This window comes from Artibeus jamaicensis, unplaced genomic scaffold (genome assembly GCF_021234435.1).
Source record: "Artibeus jamaicensis isolate MK-2021 breed Jamaican fruit bat unplaced genomic scaffold, CSHL_Jam_final contig_956, whole genome shotgun sequence".
NCBI classification, from domain to species: Eukaryota; Metazoa; Chordata; class Mammalia; order Chiroptera; family Phyllostomidae; genus Artibeus; species Artibeus jamaicensis.
The window spans coordinates 1,434,750-1,452,683 of NW_026522021.1; the positions used below are offsets into that span (position 1 = coordinate 1,434,750).

The window sequence follows — 17,934 nt, forward strand, 5'->3', positions numbered from 1 at the left end:
TAATAGGCATTTCAAAACTGACAGAACTCTTAATCTCCCACTCCCTAACCCTGCTCTTCCCCTAGCCTTCCCAGGTCTGGTAATGGAGAAACTCATTCACACAACCAAATAAGTCAATGTCCTGGAAGTCATCCTTAACTCCTCTTTCCCTCACACCTGACATCTAATCCATCAGCAACTCCCGCTAGCTCTACCTTCAAAATATGAGTCCAACCTCCACTGTTAATATCATCACTCATCTCTTAAACTGCATGGGGACACTCCAGATTGGCACTTGTATGTCCACTGTTGCCCACTTTCTTCCACACAGCAGCTGGTGATCACTACGTTTTATAAGGAAATGGTTTTATTTCTAATTTTTAATTCCCATACTGTTTACAAATACATTTTTACTCTAATAATACAGCTTTGCAACTAGCAAAGCAGCTGAACTAACACCCAGAAATACAGGTGGGGAGATAATTAACACCCACTAATGTTTCTCCATAAAAACTATTCTCTTTTAAAAAAAACAACTAGAAATAGACTTTTGGCCAAGATGGAGGCCTAGGTAGATACACTTTGCCTCTTTGCACAACCAAAATAAGGACAACAACAAATTTAAAAACAAAAAAATAACCAGAACTGCCAGAAAATCGAATTGTATGGAAATTCGATGACCAAGCAGTTAAAGAAGAAACATTCATCCAGTCCAGTAGAAGGGGAGGACAGAGACAGAGGGGACTGGTGGCAAGGTGGCAGCTAGAGAACCAGGGAGGGCGAGGTGGTGGCTGGTGGACCGAGCAGTCCCACATTTGCATGTGAATAAACCAGGAGGAACAACTGCGGAGCAAGAGAGACCCCACAACCCAGGGTTCCAGTGTGGGGAAATAAAGCCTCAAAACCTCTGACTATAAAGACCTGTGGGGCTTGTGGCTCTGGTGGGAACTCCCAGCCTCACAGGAGAGTTCGATGAAGAGACCCACAGTGTTCTAGACCATACATAAACCCACACATCTGGGAATGAGCACCAGAAGAGCACAATCTCCTTGTGGGTAGTGGGGGAAGTGACTGAAAGCAGGGTGAGAGCCAAGCTAGTAGCATTGTTCCCTCTGGGACCCCTCCCCACTTACAGCACCACAACTGTGGTGACCTGGGTTGCCCCACCCTGGTGAATACCTAAGGCTCTTACTACATAACGGGCATGCAGACACCAAAAATATATATATGGCCCAAATGAAAGCATAGATCAAAGTTCCAAAACTAGAACTAAGCAATGAAGAGATAGCCAACTTATCAGATGCAGAGTTCAAAACACTGGTAATCAGGATGCTCACAGAAATGGTTAAAAATGGTCACAAAATAGAGGAAGAAGTGAAGGCTATGCAAAGTGAAATAACAGAAAATGTATGGGGAACCAGCAGTAAAGGGAAGGAAACTGGGACTCAAATAAATGGTTTGGACCAAAAGGAAGAAATAAACATTCAACCAGAACAAAATGAAGAAACAAGAATTCAAAAAAATGAGGAGAGGCTTAGAAACTTCTGGGACAACTTTAAATGTTCCAATATCCACATAATAGGGGTGCCAGAAGGAGAAGAGGAAGAGCAAAAAATTGAAAACTTCTTTGAAAAAAAATGAAGGAGAACTTCCCCAATCTGGCAAAGGCAATAGACTTCCAGGAAGTCCAGGAAGCTCAGAGAGTCCAAAAGAAGCTGGACCCAACGAAGCACACATCAGGGCACATCATACTTACATTATTCAAGAGTAAAGATAAGGAGAGAATCTTAAAAGTGCAAGAGACAAGAAGACAGTTACCTACAAAGGAGTTCCCATAAGACTATCAGCTGATTTCTCACAAGAAACCTTACAGGTGAGAAGGGGCTGGAAAGAAATATTCCAAGTCGTGAAAGGCAAGGACCTACATCCAAGATTAGTCTATCCAGCAAAGCTTTCATTTAGAATGAGAGGGTAGTTAAAGTGCTTCCCAGATAAGGTCAAGTTAATGGAGTAACATTGTCACCAAGCCCTTATTATATGAAATAATAAAGGGACTTATCTAAGAAAAAGAAGATGATCAAAACTATGAACAGTAAAATGACAACAAACAACTACCAACAACTGAACCTAAAAAAACAAAAGCAAACAACTAAAATAGGAACAGAATCACCGAAATAGAGATCACATGGAGGGTTATCAGTGGGGAGGGAGAGGGGAAGAATTGGGGGGGAAGGTGCAGGAAATAAGAAACATAAATAGTAGCTACAAAATAGATAGGGGAGGTTAAGAATAGTGTGGGAAATGGAGAAGCCAAAAAACTTATCTGTACGGCCCATGGACATGAACTAAGTGGGGGACGGGGAATGCTGATGGGAGTGGGGTATGCAGGGCAGAGGGGAATAAAGGGGAGAAAAAATGGGGCAACTGTAATAGCATGATCAATAAACCATATTTTAAAAAATTAAATAAATAAACAATTGCAAATAGACTACATAATATATGTGGGCAAAGGGCAATTAAATAAATCTCTTGAAACACAAATTATTGTGCATACTATCAACATGGACATGATTCACATCAAAATCCTAAAATGTATTCCTTCTGAAGGAGAGCTGTATCAATAAAATGTTACATATCTTTTATCACTCTGGTACAATACTTCATATGCTGCAGGAAAATTAAATGTAGGTCAAGTCATCAGCTTAATAAAAGATCTTTTCCATGAGCCTTTACTAATAAAAGACTTACAGTTAGGTCATAAATAAGATGAATTATTAATTACATGATTTGAGGTTCAGGATGAAACCTTATACAGCAGTTATACACCACACTAAAACCAACTGCTTAATATTTTTGCCATGTGAACTGCCTACAGTGAAAAATGAGCAAATATTTTAATAATGGAAGATAACTTAAAATGTAAATCAGATCATGTCAATCCCCTGTTCAAAAACCCTCCTTAATGATTATTTGGCTCACGAAGTTCCTAGCCAATGTCATCTTTCCCCTCACCACCCCTGCCCTCATTCTTGGGAAAAGCAACATGCAAAACTACAACCTACATTTCCCAGATTCCCTTGCAGTTAGGGAGGTCACGTGATCCTATTCTAACCTGGAGACCCAGGAAAAATCACTGAATAGGGATTCTAAGGAAGCTACGCTTTCCTGAGAAAAGGGGAGACTTTAGTGCTATACAACCTTTGACATTTGTTTTCCTTTGTTCCTACCTAACAAGCAAAAAAAACAAAGGTAAAGTAGCCATGCCAAAGATGTCGGGACACAAAGGGAGTAAGGATCTTGTTCCTTGAGCAGCTGCATCAGTTCTCATTTGCTCATCCTTTGATTCCTTGTGAGGTGAGAAAACAGTAAATCCATCACTTGGTTAAATTGCTGTGGTGAAGTTTCTATTACGCAGAGCCAAATACAATACAAGCATAGAATAAATTCTCAAAGTCTTACATGCATTCCCCCTTGGTTTCTCTGCACCCACCTCATGGGCTCTCTGGGCTGATCTTGGAACACGTCAAGTTTATCTCCACCTCAGCGTTTTTACTCTTGCTGTTCTGTTGGAAAGCTCTCCCTCCAAATCTTCACATTGTTTTTCTGAGCCCTCTCTTCATTCAGCTTTCTGCTCCAACGTCACCTGTGCACCAAGGTCTTGCCTTAACCATTTTGTCCAAAATTGGCTCCTTAGCACTCTAACTCTTTAGTGATTTATTTTTATTCACAGCATTTACCACTACCTAAAATTGTCTCTACCTGAGAGTATGTTATTTATTGTGTTGGGCAAATAGTTCATTTAGTTTTTTCCACACAATGGCTTTAGGAGTGCTCAGTTGTCTTTAACTTCATTCAAAACAATTTTGTTAGATTGTATTGTGACAGCTGTCATATCAGCATGCACTAATAAAAACTTATCAAATTTGGTGAATTTTTGTGAAGCCATTTTAATGTTGAAGATGGAAGACAATACACAACATTTTTGGCATATTATGCTTTATTTCAAAAAGGTAAAACACAACTGCAATGCAAAAAACTTTTTGTGCAGTGTATGGAGAAAGTGCTGCGATGGTCAAATGTGTCAAAGTGGTTTGTGAGGTTTCTTGGTTCTACTGACATTTTGGCCAAGTAATGCTTTGTGTTACGCATGTCTTATGTTTATCAGCACCCTTGGCCTCTGCCCACTAGAATCCAATAGTGGGAGATAGCCGACATTCTCAAAATATCCAAATCAATAAAGTTATTGGTGAAAATGAAAAAATGTGCCTTTTATTTTACAGAAAAAAACTAAATGGACTTTTTGGCCAACCCAATATTTACTTGTTTAATGAATTTCCATTTACTATATTGGAATGGCAGATTCAAGAATTATAGGAACATCCCTAGTACTTAGAAGAGTGCCTGGTATAAAGTAGGCATTCAAAAAATATTTATTTAACTGCCCTGGCTGGTGTAGCTCAGTGGATTGAGCACAAGCCTGCAACCCAGAGGATCATGGTTTGATTCCCAGTCAAGGAACATGCCTGGGTTGCAGGCCAGTTCCCAGTAGGGGACACACAAGAGGCAACCATACATTGATGTTTCTCTCCCTCTCTCCTTCCTTCCCCTCTAAAGATAAATAAATAAAATAAAAATAAATAAAATATATATTTTTTAAAAAGAACTTATTTAACCAATCAATCAAATCATGACATCTTGATATTGAAGCAGACTCTTCCTTATAGTTCACTCACCAGCTCTTTGTAATACAGAGACTATATAACTAACCTACCAAAAAATAAACCTCGAGTTTTAGTATTTTTAGTCAGGGGAGCACCTTTGTGGGCTAACATATCTTTTATCAGCACTCTTGGCACATAGATGCTTAATTTCATGGCCTCTCCCAAAATTCTGGACCGGGTCTGAAATTTAAGACGGACCTAATGACTGAATTTAACAGCAGTACATCCGGACACCGGCACTTACACTGAACACATCAGGGCATTTCCCTTTTGGTTCCTTCCAGATCGCCCAAATAAGGTGAGTGATCCCTTATCCCTTTACAGAGAGATCCCTTTACAAAATCCCTTTACAGAGACCAGAGGCTCGTTTTTTCCTCGACTTCTTCTAGACTGGGCCAGGGATATGATAAATCCGTTTTCAATGTAGCCAGTATCATGCCAGAGTGAAAAGGCGACAGGGGGCTGGTTCCAACCCCAGTTCATCAGCTACATGGCTTGTTTGAGCTGTCCAGTTAACAGCGAGAAATAAGGGAGATTGAGGACCGCAATACGCCCTGACCGGTGCATTGCGTGCCGCTCGCTCGGTGCATTGCGTGCCGGGCGTGCTAACCGAACAGTACGTTCAGCCAGCTGGATTCTGCTTGGTTCGATTCCCTTCCCGGCACCTGCCTGGGTTATGGGCCAGGTCCTCATCTCCCCCTTTCTTTCTCCCTCCCTAGTCCTCTCTCTAAAAAAATAAGAAGAGAGGGAGGGAGAGAGAGAGGAAGGGAGGGAGGGAGGAAGAAACTAAGTAAATAAATATATTTTTTAATCTTAAAATATAAAAATAAAAAAGAAGCCGCAATCCAACCTTTCGACAAAGAGGACAGACTCGCGAGCTCTACGTTCCGCCCCTGACCCCGCTCAGAAGAAAGTCTGAATCCAGGTCAGGCTTTTGTGTCCCTCCTACGCTGTCCCTGAGCCTCGCACGCCGACTTTCAGCCAGAAGCTCACGCCACCCTGCGGGGGTCGCCGTGCCCACCCACCGCCTTCAAACAGCCAGAACCTGCGCCCGAGCCCGCTCTCTCCCGTCGGCCCCCGCGGGCCCCTCCCCTGTCTCCATGGAAACAAAGCAGCCAATCCACGCGAAGATTTCCGCGGCTCCTCCCCGACAAACGGTGCGGTCTCAGACGACTCTAGAGTGGACTCCGGTGGGCCTGTAGGCTGCGGACCGCGATGCTGAAGGCCAAGATTCTCTTCGTGGGGCCCTGCGAGGTGAGGCCGGGGCCGGGTGTGGCTTCGGGCGCAGCGAGCGGTGGCGGGGGTGCTCCCGGTGCCCCCCGCCCCCCGGAAATGGGACGGAGTCGTCCGCCTCACCGAAAACGCCGAGCCTCCAGACACTGACCCTGTTTCATTGAGACCTCAAGGCCCGAGATATAGTGAGTGGCGTTTTGGAGCCAAAACTTATATCTCACTTTGCATTCGAGGCTATCCCTAATTAATATGTCTGTGGTACGAGAAAACCAGAAGGAGGAAAGACTGGACTATAACCTAGTTTGGGAACAATTAGCAATTAATGTATGTGTGATGATGGCCGGGGGGGTTAAGTCTTTATGTGTACCATACACAAAAATAAAATTCAGATGGACTAAAACTAAATGTGTAAAAAAACAAACAAACTTGGAAGTAGTAAAAGAATGAGAGTTGCATTTTGCTGATGCTGTTTGCCCAGGGACCACACTTTGAGAACCACTGTGGTAGATGAATATATCTACTGCAAAAGATACGTTTTTAATCTTAAAATAGGGAAGTTCTTATTAAGCACAACATAAAAATAAAAAAGACTTAAAAGAAATGACGGCGAAGTTAAAGCCCAGGAAAAGTATTTGCAAAATACACTACAAATGAAGACTTAATAGCTAGATCACGAGTTTGACATTGAGAAAGAAGAGAGAACTCAATAGAAAGTTGAGCTAAGGCTCTGCACTAAAATCCAACTGATCAGTAAGTGTGAGAAAGACGCCCAGCTTCACAGTTGCAGGAACTCAACTTAAGACAAAAAGATGACGTTTGTTTACCTATCAGATTGGATGAGAAAAATTTAAATTGATTAACACCAGTGTTCGAATGCTTAGGGAAATGAGTATTCTAGGATTCTGTTGGGGCTATAAAATGATGACAGCTTTTTTGGTGATCAAATCATTAAAATTTAAAATGTGCTTAGCTTTTAATGCTGCACTTACATTTCTCAGCATCTACAGGAGCTGAAAACGTGTGGATGCTCCCCGTGAGTCATGTACAATAGTGAACAGTTGGGAGCCTAGATACCATCAGTAATAGAATACCTACATAAACTAAGGTACATTCTTACTCTGGAGAACTGTGTGGCAGTTAAACAAAACATGGCAAGTCTGTGTATTGACATGGAGAACTCTCCAAGACACAGATTATTAAGTGAAATAGATAATAACAATATGCAGAGAATAAGGAAAAGTAAAACAAGCATAGATAGCATTTTAATGGAAATTCTCAAACATATAAAGGGAGAAAGAACTATGAACTCCTAGTACCCATCACCCAACTTCAACAACAAAATATATTTCTGCATACACATTTCTCTCTCCCTCACTATTCTTCAAACTTGACTGACCTTCTGTTCCTTCAGCATGCTGTGCCCATTCCTGCCCTGGTGCCTCTGAAACAGCTATGCCCTCTGATTGGGAGCCTCAGTTGACTCATTCAAACCTCAATTTAAACTTTATCTAGGCTTTCCTTGACCACCCAATTCAAAGACTCTAATATCACCCTGCTTAATTTTTATCCTGGTACTGATCTCTTTATCTCTTTCTAATTTATTCAACAGCACCTAGCACAAGTCAGACACTTAAAAATAAGTGTCTTATGGTTCTAGCAGGCGATTTCTTCATTTCCCCTTAAGATCCCACCCCTTTAAAAAATTGGTTTTAGTCGGCTAATATACATAAACTTTAAGGGCATAAATGAAATATACAAGTATGCTTTTATAATGTTTTCTGTATCAGTGTAGCTATATACACATTTAAAGGTACATTAAGCTTATGATAATTTAGGAATGCTGTTTTATTCCATTCTTGCATTTCATGACAGTTTTATTCGAGCCCCTCACCTGCACCTTTGACACCAAAGTCATCTTTATGACTAGTGCCACTTTTTGAGTCACCTGACAAAACACTCCACCTAAGTAGTCACTTTTTCAGTCTGCGTATGAACCTCTTCCTGGAAATGTATTCCAGCTCAAGGAACCATTCCTATAACATCAAGCCATTTGCTTTATTCATTCACCATCTAGATAAATATTCATGATTTCTAATATGACTACTTACTGTGTTATTGTTAAGTGATAATTTGTGAGGCCAAATCCTCAGAGAAAATTATTAAAACAATGTTAAGTCTCTCCCCTCCCTTTTATTTACTTATTTCCTGATTCCAGCCAGCGACCTGCACAGGCCTCCCAAACTGGCATCGACTGAGGCCGTTCTAGTGAAGCAGTTGTTCAAAATAAAGTTACCGAAGTGCAGAGCATAATTTGAGATATTTTTCAATAAGGATTCAAATATAAGAGATTCCCCTTCTAAGGAATAATTTGGGTGGAGAAAAAAAATTTTTTACATGTGGGCATACATAATGTTTATTAAATGAATGATGCAAATGTATAGGGAAAAAAATCTGAAAAACATCATTGTTGTTACCTTTGAAGAGGGTGTGGGGTGGACAGACGGATAGTTTGGGCGGAAGGACCAGGAGGGCTGTTTGTTCATTTCGAGTGTGTATTGTGCAGAGGGAGAAACTGCTCTACACGAGGGTGTGGCATAGCCAGCCAGGAGTCCTCCAGCCGGGGCCCAGCTCCGACTTTGAACTTCTTTTTGACTTAGAGAAACTCTCTTCCCCTTTCTTGGCCTCAGTGGCTTCCTAATGAGCTGTGACAGACTGGTTTTTCTTGAAGATGTGAAGAGGAGCAAGTCAGGAAAAGCTCACATGATTTTTTTTTCCTGTTCTTAGATGAGTTAACTGAGAGGTAGCCGGGGAAATCCACGTGCGCATGGTCGCCCCGTGGCAGAGCCAGTGCTGGACTCCCTGCTGCCTGGGCCCTGGAGCAGACTATGCAGACCGCGCCGCCCCAGTCAGCGAGGTCCACCCAACCAGAGGAGCCCTCTGCTCCGGTGATCCCCGGTGGCTGCGGCCTGCACTCCATCACATCCGCTTCCAAACCAGCTACTGAGGGCTCTTTTATGGTTTACTTTCCTGCTCGTCAGAAAAGATTTTTATTATCTTCATTTTCACAGAGTGGAAAAACCGTTTTGGCCAACTTCCTGACAGAATCTTCTGACATCACTGAATACAACCCAACCCAAGGAGTGAGGTGAGCCCTGATGAACGAATCTGTGTCCCAGAGAGCCCCTGTCCACCCACCCTCTACGTTGGATGCTGATGGTACTCTACAAGCATAATATTTCCAAAGTAGCGATGTTGCTGCTGTTTTTCTTTCTAGGATCCTGGAATTCGAGAACCCACACGTTGCCAGCAACAACAAAGGCACGGGGTGCGAATTTGAGCTATGGGATTGTGGCGGCGATCCAAAGTACGTTTCCCTTAAGAGGGTTTTCTTCATCAAATGATTAAGAAAATCAGCTTCCCACCAGGCACCGTGGCCAAGCACACTTCCTAGCATGTATTAGGGGCTTGGTCAATTGTTTAGAATATGCATTGCTCTTGAAACTTTAGTGATTGGGTTTCAATACAATGAGAAGTCGTCCATCAATTAGCAATAGTAAGATACTATTTTTTAAGTCCACCATTAGAAACCGGAACCACCTAACGTTTGCTGAATTCTTTGCTACCTCGCAGGTTCGAATCTTGCTGGCCAGCCCTGATGAAGGACTGTCATGGAGTGGTGATTGTCTTCAACGCAGACATCCCAAGCCACCTGAAGGAAATTGAGATGTGGTATTCCTGCTTTGTTCAACAGCAGTTCTTACAGGATACTCAGTGTCTGTTGATTGCACACCACAAACCAGGCTCTGGAAGTGAGAAAGGAAGCCTGTCTTTGTGTAAGGAGACTGCAATTCTCCTGTCTGCTTCTGTCTTCAGTGTTCCAGGCATTTGTGTATTGCTCTGTGTGTTTGTTTTTTGTTTTCTTTTTAATTGAATTTTAGAAAGAGAAAGGAAGGGGGAGAGAGAGAAGAACATCAGTTTGTTGTCCCACTTCTTTATGCGTTCATTGGTTGATTCTAATATGTGCCCCGACTGGAGATCGAACCCACACCCTTGGTGTGTCAGGATGGTGCTCTAACTGGCTGAGCTACCCAGCCGTGGCTTTGTCCTTGAAAACAGTATTTGTGTGCAATTAGTGAGCATCTGGTATGTCCTAGGCATTTGTTTTTCTCACCATGTAAATCAGAATTGCCAGATTGGAAGATCTGACATCCCATTCAGGTAAGGATATAGACACTTTAAAAGCAGGTAGACACCAAGAGGGGAAACAGCTGGTTTTAGCTGCTCATCAGTATTATTAGGGTCACTCTTTCCTAACTGGCCTTTTCTCAAGAAAAACTTGAATCTGCATGGGACACACACCATTACAGATGTGACAGTGTGATCATAGAAGATAACTCACAATGTTCAGGCATCTCTTTCTTTCTGGTATAAGAACAAAGAGGACCTGGCAGTGGCTTATAGAACTGTCATCCTATTGTCAGGTGGCAGTGTGGTGAAACCTTCCTATGTTAAATCATGTTGAGCAAGACACAGCTTATCTGTGGACTTCAGAAAGTTGAGCGAATTGACTTCTATAAGGTTCCAGCCATTTGGAACTAGAAATGGCCTTCAATAAAAGTCCGTGCCTCATTGCCTTCTTTTCCTTTTTAAGCACCACCCTTGAACAAGCTGAAGCTGGTGCACTCGAATCTTGAGGATGACCCTGAAGAGATCCGGATGGAATTCATGAAATATTTAAAAAGCATCATCAACTCCATGTCTGAGAGCAGAGACCGGGAGGAGATGTCCATTATTACCTAACTAGCCTTTACCTGGACTCTTCCTCATCCCTAGTGAGGTCAACTTCTTCCCCAGCACAGGTCCAAAACCTTACCGGGTACTGATGTTTTCTTCTCCCGTGGCTCTAGAAGAAACTGTGTCTGCCTTCTCGAAAGTACCAGTCACCGAGGGAGTTGAAGCATTCCATCTCTTCTCTGTCTGAACCGAGCCCTGTATCTCCCCAGGAGAGGGCTTTGGTGTTTACTAATATAGTTTTTGTGGTGGCTTTACAGACCATGATGACCATGAATAGTGGGAACCCACTGTATCTCCGCCTCTTGCATTTAAATGTTTTCAGGTTAGTTCAGTCTCTAATAAATATTTAATTAATTCAAGATTATAATCCACTTCCTCCGCATGCTCTGTAACACGGTATCAGAGTGTCTGGACAGTGTTTGTGCCCTTGTTGGGTGGGGCAACTGTTCCAAGGGCAGGTCCTCTGGTTCCCCCCTGACCTCTGTCAAGATGTCAGTGGCCACCCTACTGGAATCTCCCGCCCGGTGGGAGACTGGTGAGGCCTGTAGCATGGGCTCTCCCCATGGAAGCAGCGGTCCCAGACTGAGTCGGCCCCATCCTGGCAGGGCCGGCCCTGCACATCTCTGCCAGCCATTCGTGTCCCCCACCCGTCCCTGGTCTCTGTGTGTCTGTACGGCAGGGTCACTTTACCCTGTGCCATAGTGACCTGTCCAGTCATTTCTCCGTGCTCAGCTTACTGGGAGAAAAACATGATTTGGGGTGGGGAGATACTGAGAATATGGCAGGTGAATATTTTCAGAATATTACCCCCATTACAATAGTAAGAAATGCAATGATACTTTCATTATAAACCTACAGGAAGGTTTACTTAATCACTTATGATATTTATAAAATTTTCACAATACCATTATCCTTTTTTAATTGTAAAATATACATAACATGAAATTTACCATTTTGGCCATTTCCACGTGTACATTCTGGCACTACGTGCATTCACACCGGTGCCGTGCAGCCCTCACCGCCGTCCACCCCTGCGGCATTCTCGTCGTCCCAGGCTGAAACGCTGCACTAACTCTTCATTCGCACTCCCTCCGCCCCGGGCAGCCACCGTTCTGCTCTCTGGCTCTGTGAGTGTGACCACTCTGGCGCCTCGTGTGAGTGGGATCACAGTGTTTGTCCTTCGGTGACTGGCTTACTTCCCTTTCACAGTGTCCCCAAGGCTCATCCATGTCGTAGCAGTGTCAGAACGTCCTTCCATGGTGAGGCTGAATCCTGTCCCACTGTGTGTGTGGACCACATTTTGTGTGTCTATTCATCTGTTGATGGACATTTGGGGCGTTTCTACCTTTTGGCTGTTGTAATTTGCTAGGAACATTGGTGTACAGTTCACCTAAGATGTTTTTGAAGAACGGTAGCATTTAACTTCTCTAATATTTCACTGTTATTTAGATATCCTTGATATCTGGATACTACACAAAGTAGAATACATATATATCTTCTAAAAAGTAATTTATGACCCCTGGGGAATTTAATTCTTAAATATTACTTCATGTCATTTTTAAAAAGCAACATAACCCTGACCACTGTGGCTCAGTTTTGCAAAGTGAAGGGTCACCAGTTGAATTCCTGGTCAGGACACATGAGTTTGGTCCCCGGCTGTGGTGTGTATAAGAGGCAATAGATCAGTGTTTCTCTCTCACTTCAATCCCTCTTGCCCTCTTTCTCCTTCCCTTCCCCTCTCTCTAAAACATGAAATAAAAGCAATATAATGTTGTAATAACACCTAATTAAATCAAAAGATTTAATGCTCTAACCAAAAGCGAGTTTGTAGTTTTTGTATAGGCAAGTTTGTCTAATAATAATCTTAGGAATTATTGTTCATTCATAATTTTTATATTTGCAACTTTTTACATAGCTAACCTGAAAATATATTAAATAGATTAAAATTAGATGTAGGTTTTCTCAACTGAGAGAGAAAAGAAGAGGCACTTGAGATGAATAAATATGGTTGGGGGCATTTCACTTTACAGTGAGGAAGACTGGAATGGCGCTGTGTGGCATTTGCAGACAGTGACAACCCCCTGGTAACATTAGGCTGAACTACAGTCAACTCTTCGGGAACCGCCTGGGCTGTCCGTGGGCACATTCTAAGCCCGGGTCAATTTCCTCCTGCTGTCCAACCAGCTCTCAGCTGGGGCACAGGCAAAGAACACACAGTAATGTTAATGCAAACTGAAGCAAATCATCTTTACGCAATAGCTGAAGTAATAATCATTGATTTCGTAGAATACAAGTTCAGAAAGAAAACTAAATTATTATTATTATTATGTCTTTTTATGATGATCCCAAAGCTCAATAGAAGAATTAATCCAGCAGCTTTCATTGATGTTAATGGCCAGAGTATAACCCTTGTAAGTGTTTGAACTGAGAAAAATGTTTTCAGTTTTAATAGGCCACACGTGCACAAGTTACAAGAGGACATTGAATGAGACGTCCCCCTGTCTTCCGTGTCCCTCGGACCCCACCCGTACCCCCCATATTCTGATGGAGGCAGCCTGTGCATTTACACATGTGTTTTACTAATGGACACAGCAGCAAACTAGTCACACTTTTTTACACTTCATTTTTTTCTTATCTTGGAGATTTGTATAAATATATAGAGAGCTGCCTTGTTTGTTACAGCTCCATAATATTTCACATAACCATTGATGGTGGCATTTTATATTAGATATTTTAAATAGCTAGCTGAAATACATTCTTATCAATGAACATTTCTAATGGCATTTAAAAAACATGATTTGAGATACACATGTTTAAATCGGACTTTTAGGGAGGCGGTTTCAATCGTCAGTCCTTTCAAGGGAAGGATAAACTAAGATTGCTGGCCTTGGCAACCTGGTTTTGATTTATGATTTCGCAGAACTATTTTCTAACTGAACAATGATTATTTTAAAGATGTCGTGTATTTATTTATTTTTAGAGAGAAGAGAAGGAAGAGAGAAAGAGAGGTAAAGAAACATCAATGTGTAGTTGCCTCTCACATGCCCCAAACTGGGAACCTGGCCGGCAACCTAGGCATGTGCCCTAGACTGGGAATCGAACTGGTGACCCTTTGGTTTGCAGGCCGGCACTCAATCCACTGAGCCACACCTGCCAGGGCATCTAACTGAACAATGATTTTTGCCATGCATGTGTTAGCGTATGATGGGGATAAGATTTCTTTTTTGTATCATAGATATGGCAATGCACTTGAAAGCCACAGATGCATAAAGTAGCCTAGTCATGTGGGAAGTTCAGTAGTTCAGCATGACTCAAGTTGAGTGTGCGAGCAGTGAGTGGGTGAGTGAGTGTGTGGGTGAGGAGAGTGGAGGTGAGTGAGTCTGAGTGTGCAGGGGAGGGGAGTGGCAGCGGGAGAAAACGGGGGCCAGATGCCGAAGGGCCTCTAGGAGTTAGGGTTTCCTCCTCCAGGCATTCAGATGCCACTGAAGGACTTTCACTGCAGGTTCATGTGGTCATCTCTCTACTTTAGAGAAACCTGATGGCGGCATGAGTGCTGGATTGAAAGGACCAGTATGGAGGTGGCTGCTCTCACTCCTTGGTTTGTGGTGGCATCACTACAGTTTTCAAGGCCAGAATCTTCTGATCTCTGCTCCCTGTGCACATGACCTTCTCCTCTGTGTATCTGACTCAAACTCCCCTTTCACTACCTTATACGGACCCTTACAATTGCAGTCAGGGCCCACTCAGATAATCTAGGATAATCTCTCTGTCTAAAGATCCTTAATCACATCTGCAGAGGGGCTTTCTCCAAGAAAAGTAACATTTACAGGTTCCAGGGATCAGGACCAGGTATTTAAGGGGAAGGGGGCATTATTCAGCCTAATACAGGTGCCATTCACTGGGGCATTAATTGAAAAGCAGCGGCAGGTTTGGGGGGAAGAGGATGACAAATAACTAGTCCCAGGCCCAGCAGATTAGGGACAGAACCAGACCCCTGGTCTTTCTGCTGTCTGTGGTAACTGGGCAGAGTCACCAAGTGGATTTGGCTAAGAGTGTCACACCCTCTGAGACTAAATCTAGTTAAACAACACAACCAGAGCAACAACAGCATGGCAAATAACCATTTTTGAAGTTGAAAGTGGTTTGCAAGTATGTTGCTGATAGAAACTAGCTTCATATTTCTTGGAACCAATCAAATGATTGAGTAGAATTCCAGAGCTCTGTCTGTTGTAAAGACAATCTTAACTTACTCACTTACATGGTAACTAGAAGGCACATATCTGGAAATTGCTCGGGGAAGCTCCTGGAGATCACTATACTTTTTGTGAAACACCGTAAGATTGTTATGTCAGTAGGTAGGCTAAATTGCTGTAACCAAGAGTAGAGCTTTGTAGTACCTGAGGACATATATTCGAGTTAATACAAAAGCACGACTCCTGACCCACTGAAAAGGTGACTGCGTTTGTACCACTTAGGAGAATTACTCTGAATGATGGCTCTTCTTGATCTTGACTTCAGACTCCCCTACCTGATCGTTGAGGATTACATGAAGATTCCAGCCGTGGCTGATGCTTTCTCAAAAAATGTACTCTCTCCTTGGCAAGATATGATTTCACGTTTTAAAAATCAAAACCAAAGAAAGTAAATTAATGAGGAGGGAGGAAATTCTGCTTTGAATCTTAAGAATAGATAACATATTTTTGATGTTACTTCCTCGCTGCTTTATCAGTTAAATAATTTCCTACATTTATGATACAGGCCATTCTTCCTACTGAAGTTAAAAGCCAATGGAAATTGCTTGTCTTCCAACTATTCCCACTTCAAAAGGAAAGTTTTTAGTGCTTTGAAGTGAGCAACACCTCATCTATCTTTCTGCACTCTACAGTTCATTCCTATCTAGGCTTTTGACAGTCTTTAACAGTTTGCCTCCCCTCTCTGCCTCATGGCCACGGTGTGGGAGTCCCCAGAGCACTGGGGCCTGCAGCAGCATCACCACCTGTGACCTGGCTCAGGAACCCAGGAGGAAGCAGCCTGGCAAAGCAAACAGAGTTGGCAGCGAGGGCAGGGGTGTGTCATCCTGAGTGACCACCGTCATCCTCTAGACTTCCGGAGGCAGTAGGCTCTTCGGGTCCCACCACACACCCCTTCTCCTCGACCCCCTCCCCCTCCCCACACCATCCCATACCCTAGACAGACTGCAGCACGTGGAAACATTTGGGTTCTTTTATATCAAAATAGCATAACACCAAAAAGGAAGTTGAGAGAGCCCCACTCGTTACTATCCAAGCCATACATGAGAATAAACGACAAGCAGCCAGTAAAAAAACAAAAAAACAAAAGAAAAGTATGCCTCCCTTCTCTAAAGTCTCAGTACAAATCCATGCCACACTGCTCTTTGGATAAGGTATAATTATAGATGTTAGACATTCAAAATGTTGTGTAAAATAAAACTCATCTATCTTACATTTATATCTTACTGGAGTTTTGTAATAAGTACTTTATACAAGAACCATCCTTTTTAAATTCTTTGTGTGACTTTACAGAGGCCTAGAAAACACCTGTATGTGAGTTAACTATATCATGTAATAAAATATTTTGTTCAGAGAAATAAAATTATTATTTTTTAAAAAGATTTATTTATCTTTGAGGGGAAGGGAAGGAGAGAGGGAGAGAAACATCAATGTACGGTTGCCTTTCGTGCGTCCCCTGCAGGGAACTGGCCTGCAGGGAACTGGCCTGCAACCCCGGTATGTGCCCTGACTGGGAATTGAACCCCAATTGTCTGGTTCGCAGGCCTGCGCTCAATCCACTGAGCTACACCAGCCAGGTAAAATTATTATTTTATCAGAGTACGAGGAACTTGGTTTTTACTTATAAAAGAACATACATATTTCAAGTGCTTTTCAAGAATATTGTTCAAATCTAACTACTCTTGGAATGTATCACCCTAGTTTGGGTGCAACTGTTAAAAGCAGGTAGCTGTGCTCTGCATTAAAAATAAATAGCTACAAATAGCTTTAATGCATTAATCACATGAGATGAAGAGCCACCTAGAGCAGCAATTTGCAACCTTCTTCATCCATTGGCACACACAAACTAATTACCAAAATTCTGTGGCATATCAAAAAAATAATTTTTTTTCTGATCTGACAAAAATAGGTATAATTTTGATTCATTCAAACCAATAGCTATTGTCATTTTTTTTTAATTTGACAATTTATGGGAAAAGAGGTCAGTACCCCTGACTAAATAGGTATTGCACATTTAAAAAATTCTTGTGGTACACGAGTGTGCCATGGTACACTGGTTGAAAGTCAATGCTTCAGGCAGGGGTGTCCAAACTGCTGGCATCTTCTCTGCGCCACACTGAAAGAAGAGTTGTCTTGGACCACACATTAAATACACTGCAACATGTAATGATCAAAATTTTTTCATAATGTTTTAAGTAAATTTACGATTTTGTGTTGAGCTGCATTCATAGCCATCCTGGGCTGCATGTGGCCTGGGGCTGCAGGTTGGACACTCCTGATTTAGAGCATGGTTCTTCTGTACAAGGAGACTGGTGGGACACAGTAGGTTAGGTCAAGTACACCTGCCAGCCAAGGGACCTGGCCTTGATTGTATTAGCCACTAGAGAGCCTGAAGCACAGCAGGGACAATTTGGTGGCAGCGTAGATAATAGGTGAACAAGACTGGGAGCAGCTTGAGGAAATGCAAACTGTCTGAAATACAGCAATGGGGGTTGGCATGAAGAGAAAGGCACAAACTCAGGAAATATTAGGGCGGTAAAATTTGTGTTTGGACAAGACAGGGTTTTGTCCCCTTTGCTCTGCAAGCTTCGTAGGTGATCAGAGCTGCAGCCGCTCACCACTCACTACATTTCCCGCAGCCCTTAAGGGAACGTCGCCAGCACTTCCCAGCTGGCTGTGCGACGGTCGCAGTAGTCCAGGGAGACCGCGGAAACAAAAGTGTAAACGGAAGGGGCTGTGCTCTTTAACGCAGCTTTATAACCGAATTTCCATTCTCCTTCATCATTTCGTCCAGGAGTCTTCTCTGTTTCCGCTCCTCTGTTCACCGGCTTGAGGAGCCCAAACCCCGGGGAACCGTCTCCTTGAAATCCACTGCCAGTCACCGTTGTGGCGTGAGTCCTGAACCTCCTGGGAAATGTAGTCCGGCCTTCCGGGCTACGGCCAAGCCAAATGTTTCT

General features: G+C 42.7%; 1 protein-coding gene across 4 annotated transcripts; it reads left to right on the forward strand.

Annotated features, from left to right (window-relative positions):
• The first annotated feature begins 5,851 nt into the window (after positions 1-5,851).
• On the forward strand, positions 5,852-12,503 carry IFT22 (intraflagellar transport 22). Of its 4 annotated transcripts, none has more exons than XM_037139202.2 (5): positions 5,852-5,954; positions 9,002-9,078; positions 9,208-9,297; positions 9,564-9,766; positions 10,585-12,503. In XM_037139202.2, exons 1-5 carry the CDS (start codon positions 5,916-5,918, stop codon positions 10,731-10,733), a joined length of 558 nt encoding a protein of 185 aa, XP_036995097.2. In that variant the 5' UTR covers positions 5,852-5,915; the 3' UTR covers positions 10,734-12,503. The 4 variants fall into 4 exon arrangements, with proteins under 4 accessions (XP_036995097.2, XP_053511341.1, XP_036995096.2 ...); XM_053655366.1 differs by having other exon boundaries at positions 5,867-5,954; positions 8,718-9,078; XM_037139201.2 differs by lacking the exon at positions 5,852-5,954 and adding an exon at positions 5,973-6,118 and having other exon boundaries at positions 8,718-9,078.
• The last annotated feature ends 5,431 nt before the right edge of the window (positions 12,504-17,934 follow it).

Excerpts from the sequence above, each read along its gene's own strand:
- IFT22 (XM_053655366.1), top strand. The coding sequence starts at position 8,819 with ATGCAGACCGCGCCGCCCCAGTCAGCGAGGTCCACCCAACCAGAGGAG. Across the intron at positions 9,079-9,207 it reads AACCCAACCCAAGGAGTGAG|GATCCTGGAATTCGAGAACC; the intron begins GTGAGCCCTGAT and ends TTTTCTTTCTAG. Across the intron at positions 9,767-10,584 it reads GAAAGGAAGCCTGTCTTTGT|CACCACCCTTGAACAAGCTG; the intron begins GTAAGGAGACTG and ends TTCCTTTTTAAG.